An 8154-nucleotide genomic window follows, 5' to 3' on the forward strand; every position below is an offset into this window, starting at 1 on the left:
ACTGCGAATGATGGCGATGTTGCGATTTATCCTAAATAATTTTTTTCAAAAGCGAGTAACTATTATTATCTTTATTTATTATAAATAATACGATTCGTCTGAATTTAATCAACACAACAATACTTTGAAAGCGGCATGCCTTGTATTATTTATAACAAGTAATTATTAACTTTTTAAAAACTTTTTAACCATTGTAATAATTTCATACCTTCATCGAAGTTAGTTACGTACCGGCCAATAGGGTAAAATAATAACACTATACAAAATATACTTATAAGTTATAAGTTATATGACGATTACTGTTCAATGTTCATTAAATTAGGTACCCACATGAAGTAATAGTATACATTTATAACTTAACAAATATCTTTACGTATTAATAGGTATTCAATATTATGTAATTTGTTATCTTTAGGTTTGTGGCAAAAATAGTTTTTTTTCAAAACAATTTTATATTTTATAATTGGAAACTTTTCTGTAGACACCGCCATCATAATTGATTAGTGTCGGCTTACCTAATGTTGTATGAACAGGTAAACTCTACGCACTCGTATAGTGAAAAAGCGATACGGTAATTCCGATAAGGAAGAGCATATTTTTCAATCGTACCCAAATGTACATAAATATCTGACAGTTTCCATCGCGGGAAAATAATATATCAGTTACGATAGATATACACGCGTCTCGTCCGTGACACGGGTACTTTGTGTGGATAATATATGTTTTCCTCCCTAACCTAGGAAAAACACCCTGTGGTCCTGTAATATGCGTAAAATGTCTGACCAAAATACTACTACATACGTATAAATTGTATTAAGGTAATATTTCACATGTACCAAGTAACACAATATTGGAGCTGCATACCTACCTTGTTTTCCTACCTTCGTCATGCAGGGTAATAAGACGGATAATGGAAATATTTTGAGTTGAAACAATATTGATTAAACGTATATATAATACTTGTGTAGAGTACGAATATTTTCGTTTTTCATACCTATGTTCAAAGTCCATTAATCGCTTTAATAATTCGTTATTCGTACTTACTACTTGATATGGCTAAAGGTGCGTTTACATTAGAGCCCGAACACGAACGAACGCAAGCGAATGCTACCGAACGAACCAATGTAAACGGTTGGCCGAACGCGAACGAACGCCTTCGTTCGCGTTCGGCAACGTTCGCCCCAAGAGCGGTACGATCAAAGAAACCCTCCGTTCAGTTTAAACGGCATTCGGCCCGTATCTCGTATTCGTGACTTCCGTCCGAACGGTCAATTAAAAAAGTGTGAATTTTGTTTTTTTATTTCATTTTTGTTGTGGTTTTAATTATTTTACTGACTCTTAATTATGGAGTGGAATGACGAAATATGCTTACAATTAATACACTTATATAAATCAAGACCTATCCTTTGGGATCCGACTGATCCTCAATATAAAATGGTCAAGAAAAAATTGGATTTTTGGACGGAAATAAGCAAGGAACTTAAGCTTGATGTCAACGAAGTAAAAAAAAAGATGGACAGCCTTTTAGCTTCTTTCCGAAGAGAGAGGCAACGTGAAGGCAGCAGTGGACGTTCAGGAGCTGGGACAGATGAGGTTTATCATTCAAAATGGTTTGCGTTTGAGGAAATGAAATTTTTGAATGATAAATTTAAACCTCGGATTACCAAAGATACTGTTGATGTGAGTATTTTTTTATATTTACTAGATTAGTCCTTATTTGCAAGGAATAAAATGATTAATAATGTTTATGTATTATACGTTATGTATAACATCTTCATAAAATCCTGAATAACTGCATTTTAAAATATTTATTTATAAATAAGCAGGGCTTTCATAAAAAAAATAATAATACTGTTTAGCGTTATAAGAAATTTAAACGTTATGAGCAATTTAGTGTTTTAACTTGCTCTGGTTCTAACTTCTAAGTACTTAAAATTAAGTATAGGTCTTATTGAATACATAAAATTATTTATCTTGATTATTTTTCTATTCATTTGGGTATACGTTTTTTAGGGCGTCACGCGTTTGGGCGAATTTTTAAAATTGCAATGTGTTTGGGCAATTAAGCATTATGCATTTGGGGTATCTGATTTTAAAACAATATAATGTGTTTGTGCTACCTTTTTTAAAAATATTTATTATTGTCTTAATCTTTTTTATTTTTTTTTAAATTTACCTTTGAAGCCTGGCGGCTATGGCCAATTAGCTGATTATCGAACCGGCGACGGAAATTTTATCTTTTATATTGTCGCTCAAACACATTAAGAAACTCACCCAAACACGTCACTTTTATTCTTCGAGTATAAAGGTAACTCGCCCAGACGCAGACCGCCCCGTTTTTCAAACGCCAAACAATTGACCTTTTTCTTGGTATACCAGACACGGATTACTATAGAACTTATTGTTGACAGAAGTACGTTTTTTCGATAGTCGAGCAAGATAACGATTACCAAGAAAAATCCTGAATTACGTCGTTTTTTTATTACACATCTAAATAATAATAACTATTTTATACTTATCTTATTCTAGGTTTAATAAAATATATTCAACGAATGTTAGATAAAAAAATTCTTTATTTCTTTATATATAAATATTTAATGATTTACTTTTACCAGTTACTTACTAATAACCACTAGGTACTAATACTAAAATAAATTAATAAAGCAAATTCTATATAAACTATTGCTGATTCCTATGCTAATTTTGATTGCCATGGCACAGCACCAACGCTCGAAAAATATTCAGCAAATTCATTTCGATTTTCTTCTGCAAAACGTGGTGATCTTCTTCCAACCCTTTCCATAGGAGTGAATGCACTGTTACTCTGTATGTCTTCTCTCCACGTTCCATGGACAAGTTGCCCTTCAATTTCATGGTCAATTAAATCTGTCGGTGAATAAATATCTCTCGATGACTTTTCTTTTCTAAGAAAATTGTGTAGGTATACACACGCCATAACTACAAGCTCGGCCTTTTTAGGTTCAAGTAGCATAGGTTTTCTAAATACCCTAAATACGGCAGATAGAATACCAAAAACATTTTCGACCACTCGCCGAGCTCTCGACAAACGGTAGTTAAAAATTCTTTTGTCCGATCCCTTTTCATGAGAGCCGGGGTAAGGTCTAAGTATGTTCTCTTTTAACGGAAATGCCGCATCTGCTACAAATACATATGGCACGGCCTTTTCCCGTCCAATTAATTTTTCTGGTGGTGGAATTTCTAGCTTTTGTTCTTCGAGCTGTTTAAAAAATGATGTATTTCGAAAAACTCCGCCGTCCGAAATTCGGCCCTGACAACCGACATCAGCATATAAAAAATTGTAATCGGCATCAACAACCGCCATCAATACAATGCTGAAAGTTGATTTGTAATTGTAAAAATTACTTCCACTACCAATTGGTGCTTGTAGTTGCACATGTTTCCCATCAATTGCACCAATGCAATGAGGGAAATTCCAAACGTCTTCATATTTTTTGCTAACGCTCAACCACTCTTCTTGGCTCTTAGGTACCTAGAATCGACAAAAATAAAAATACACTATATTATTTTTCGTCTGCAAAACATTTTAAATTTGTAGTTCTTAACAATAAAAACTAAGCGTTTTATAAATTTTTAACTACGAAATAGTTAACAAATTTTTTCAAGAATTTTTAACGAATTAATAAAATGTTATTGATTTTTAAAAAAAAAAAAAAACTAAAAAGATTGGAAATTGAAAATGTCTGTAAACAACTTAAAATAAGTCAAAATATTTTGAAAACGGTATGGTGTATAGAAACCGCTTATATTAACATTCAGTCAAAATTTCATGTATTTACCTTCATTTTTTTTAGACTTACACCAAAAACCAAAATCGATTTTGTCGAAAATCAATGTTGCGTAAAAATTCCCGTTTTTTCCTTAATTTTCCATTTGTTTTTCACGGTACTTTTCAAAACTACTGGAAAATGTTTACTTTTGACCTCCTCAAAGTACCCAAACTAGATTCACTTTCCTATCAGAAAAAGGTACTAATGAAGAAAAATCTAAAGCACTTTTACTGTCCTAAAACGTGATGACAGACACAAAAATAAAAAAATTAAAAAATAAAAAATAAAAAATAAAAATAAAAAATAAACACACATCATTGTAAAACCAATACATTCATCGCTTCGCTCAGAATCTAAAATAAGTTTTTTTTATGTATATAAAAATCAAAATATAATTTTAAATCTATGAAAATTATATTAGGATTAGGAATAATAAATAAATTAACGTAACTTCAAAATAAATTAACTCGACAAGTTAAAAGATTAAAGATTAAAGATTTTTTTGACCACCATAATTTTTCTTATCTACTTTTCTACAAAAAAAAAACAAAAAAGAAATTTCAAATTGAATATTGTGAAATAAACATTTTGTTAAGATTTCAAATGTTATTCGTTTTTGAGATACACAAAAAACAAAATCGATTTATCGATAACTAATTTTGCGTTTTGTTTATAATTCATATTTATAGCCGACTGCCACGCACACTGAAACCTGTAACCCAGATGAAGCTGTTGAAATTGTGGAAGATGAGATTGAGCATGCCACAGATGAAGAACTGCCGCAAAAAGATAAAGTTTTTGTTTCACCCCGAAAAATAACAGGCTTGAAAAGAAAAAAAAATGCGGAAGACCCTAGGATAGCAGAAACCTATGAAATAATAAAAGAAATTTCAAATAAAAGGCAAACACCGAAAATTAAGAGAGACAGTACTATTTTCGGGGAGTATGTTGCCAGTAAGCTAGATTTATTCGATCAACAAACGAAGACAATACTACAACATCAAATAAGTAGTCTTATTTGCTCCACTGAAATCAATTATCTTCATAACAACAAATCTGGAAACCAACCTTATCAACTCAATATTAATAATCAGCCTTCAGCCAATTCAATGTCATTTTCATCTCCACTTTCATCGCCAAGTTCATCTCTTCACTCAATGTCTAATATTTCACCACAGTCACCATATTATCCTTCTTCAGTGCAGGCAGTGCAGCAGCCTTATCATCAAGATAATATGTCCAACTTCTCAAGTATATACGACTATCAATATCCGCCAACCCCTACTACATCAGCTTATGCCAATGCGTCAGAAACTATTCCAACTGATGACCTAAACACTAGATCAAATAATATATAATACAGTTTAATATTTACATACAATATTTAAGTTTTTTTTAAATTTTTTTTTTTACTATACATAAAAGGTTATATTTATTTTTTATTTATTTTTTTATTATATTGTTCAATTGCTTATACTTTCAACGTTATAACTATGTTTATATTATTGTTATTTAAAAAGGTTATATTTTTTTTTTATTTTTTTTTATTATGTTGTTCTATTGATTATACTTTAAATTTTATAATTATGTTTTGTTATAAGTACGCATATTATATTGATATTTAAAAAGGATATTATATTTATTTTTATTTTATAATTATAATAAAGTAAACACAATTACCTGTATGTAGTCTTGTAGAACTTCAATTATGGCTGTACAGACCTCTGGTATGATATGTGAAATTGATGATTTTGAAATTTTAAAAATAAGTGATAAGCTTGAAAATGAATCACCTGTCGCCAAGTACCTTAACGTTAATGCAAGTCTCTCATTTGAGGGTATAGCTTTTCGAAACTTGGTATCTTCTTTTCGAATTTTAGGATCAACTAATGTAAGTAACTGGCTAAATGTTTCATATGACATTCTACAGCAGTTTTTAAAGTTATCACCACCTTCTTTTTGCAAGTCGTTTAGCAACATAGTTCCACTATACACTCCTCTGTTACTGTACAACGAAGTCATCCACCAGCGACGTTTTCTTCTTGTCTTTGATTTTTTTTTTTTTATTAATGATTTCATAAGCAAAAAACTTGAAGCAGCTAATAACAAATCATCATCTTCACTTGATGACATTTTAAAACTTATAAATTTTCGAATTCAACACAGAAAAATTTCACTTTCACTGAAATTTTTAAAAAAAATCAACAAAGTCCTTACTCCACGGCGGTCTTGTCGATACTAACTAAATATTGTGTATTTAGGTATTTGGGAACGAAGATTTTTGTGGGAGCGAAGACTGACGAACACGAACGATCGAGCAATGTAAACAGTCGCGGCCGAATGTCTACCGAATATGCGTTTGCATTCGTTCGGTAGCATTCGCTTGCGTTCGTTCGTGTTCGGGCTCTAATGTAAACGCACCTTAAGATTTGACTGCGACACCGGCCAGAGACGACGCTCTAGGCGTGATGCCGACGGTTTCTGCTTTGTCGGAAATTGCCCAGTTCCAGGCCATCTCGTCCGCGCAGTGTTACGGCAACGTTCCCGTCGGTTCCTTCGTGAGGGAGTTGATCTGTCATGTTTTCAATTTTATGCGAATTTACTTTCTGCGGTGCAGCCCCGAAGAAGTAATTGTTTATTTCTTTTTTGTTCAATACTGTTTTCAAATTTTCATGTCTGTGTTTATTCTGTATGCAGGCAGCCCGTGAATGGCTTTTCGTTAACTCTCGACTGGAACTCGACTGAGCATGATTGACCTTTTTCACAACCTGATTGAGCATGGTTGAAATCAAACAATAGGTACCAAAAAAAAAACCCAAAAACAACACGATTGAGCACAGAAATAGGTGCGACGTTGCCTTTTTGTATCGTAGAATATTATTATTAAAAAATAAGATACATTTTAATGTAAATGTTAATAAATAAAAATCTTATTAATACATATGTACGTCAGTTAATTTATTAAATTATATTACAATTACAATTTATTCCGTTAAATACTGAATTACTCTTGGCCAGAATAGATTGTTGCGGTACAATCATTTTTTATACATCGCCATTTCAATAATTCCCCATTTTTCCTGGACCCAATAAATCTGTACTCGAAAGCTACAACATTTGCCAACTCTTTACCTCTCTCGGATAAAATAATTTTTCTTTCATTATTTTCCATCGTAAAATTTGCACACTAACCGCACTACGAGCTCGAGACAACAGAACAGACTGACTGTGACCAAGTCTTATTTACAGCATAGGCACATACAATAACAGTTAATCACAATTTAGTGCAATCGTTGTAGATAAAATTCTGGTTTCCTATCTATCCCAGTTATTTTCAACTTCCGTGGGTACCCATCGATCGATACCAAAATCGTTTTTGATTATATCTACACAACATACGTAGGTACCTACTAGTGAAAATCTGACAACGTTGTACACAATATTGTTTTTTTTATCGTGCTCAATCGGGCCGTCTAAAAGGTTGACCGATAACAACCGTGCTCAATCGGGTATCACCGTGCCTCTCGCATAGCCAGCGCCGAGGCTTTGATGGGGTCGTCACTCGTCCGTCGCCGCAGGGTTGTCGTTTAAGCTCAAGAGGTTAATCCGGGAATACGGAGCAAACACCGACCGTAGTATCGGTACTAATTCGGTAGGCTGTCAGTGGCCGGCACCGTCCCAGCGGTTGACGTTTATATGGCGTTCACTCGATGCCACAGCTACAAATTGTCCTTGGTAGATGCCTTGTGCCGCCGTCGACTGGACTATGAAATTTATTTATTTATTTATTTATTAGAATTAAACGGGCAGCCCAGTTACAAATTAAATGTGGAACAAAAAGGAAAAATTTACATATTTGAACTAGATGAGGGTTGTTGTACACAATAAGTTAATTGATTAAATTACTAAGATATAAATTAAAAAGAACAATAGAATTACAAATAAACATATTGTAACGGGACAAAATTATCGAAATAATTACGCCAAACGAAACAGACGCCAGATGCGTAACAGGAAAACAGCCACCGCGCCGGCCGACCGGAACCTTTTACCGATTTTATGTCATTATGTGTTATAATCGTCGTGTTAAAGGTCGTTATACTTAACATTAAGTTGTACAACACCGCCCGATACCCTTTCAGACGACACAAATCAGTTTTCGTCATGCAAATACAAGAAAAGTGGTCAAAACGTCCAACCGCGAGAACGCCACACAGAGCGCGTGACGGAGCCCGCGCTCTACAATCAAGTCAACTTTACCTAACTTCACCACGCGGGGAAGTATAACTTGACATTATTATGATAAGAAATCAATAGACCGGCGAATGCTATATCGATCAAACCC

General features: G+C 33.3%; 3 protein-coding genes across 5 annotated transcripts in view; 2 read left to right on the forward strand and 1 right to left on the reverse strand.

The window, feature by feature from the left end:
* LOC100167325 (rap1 GTPase-activating protein 1) overlaps positions 1-8154 on the forward strand; it is a 57306-nt gene that overhangs the window by 21181 nt on the left and 27971 nt on the right. The window lies entirely within an intron of this gene.
* Positions 10-5342, forward strand: LOC103309295. The gene is made up of 2 exons (XM_008184360.3): positions 10-1680; positions 4499-5342. Exons 1-2 carry the CDS (start codon positions 1345-1347, stop codon positions 5165-5167), a joined length of 1005 nt encoding a protein of 334 aa, XP_008182582.2. The 5' UTR covers positions 10-1344; the 3' UTR covers positions 5168-5342.
* Positions 2554-6235, reverse strand: LOC100573332 (protein ALP1-like). Its single transcript, XM_003244150.4, has 2 exons — positions 5490-6235; positions 2554-3511 (listed from the first exon to the last, which is right to left on the reverse strand). Exons 1-2 carry the CDS (start codon positions 5940-5942, stop codon positions 2693-2695), a joined length of 1272 nt encoding a protein of 423 aa, XP_003244198.1. The 5' UTR covers positions 5943-6235; the 3' UTR covers positions 2554-2692.

Source organism: Acyrthosiphon pisum, chromosome A1 (assembly GCF_005508785.2).
Source record: "Acyrthosiphon pisum isolate AL4f chromosome A1, pea_aphid_22Mar2018_4r6ur, whole genome shotgun sequence".
NCBI lineage: Eukaryota > Metazoa > Arthropoda > Insecta > Hemiptera > Aphididae > Acyrthosiphon > Acyrthosiphon pisum.

What these genes read in the sequence shown, in the direction of transcription:
- LOC100573332 (XM_003244150.4), bottom strand. Translation starts at nt 5,942, where the DNA reads ATGTCATCAAGTGAAGATGATGATTTGTTATTAGCTGCTTCAAGTTTT. An exon ending in TTCTACAAGACTACATACAG is followed by an intron (nt 3,512 to 5,489) that starts GTAATTGTGTTT and finishes TGTCGATTCTAG; the next exon opens with GTACCTAAGAGCCAAGAAGA.
- LOC103309295 (XM_008184360.3), top strand. Translation starts at nt 1,345, where the DNA reads ATGGAGTGGAATGACGAAATATGCTTACAATTAATACACTTATATAAA. An exon ending in TTACCAAAGATACTGTTGAT is followed by an intron (nt 1,681 to 4,498) that starts GTGAGTATTTTT and finishes TCATATTTATAG; the next exon opens with CCGACTGCCACGCACACTGA.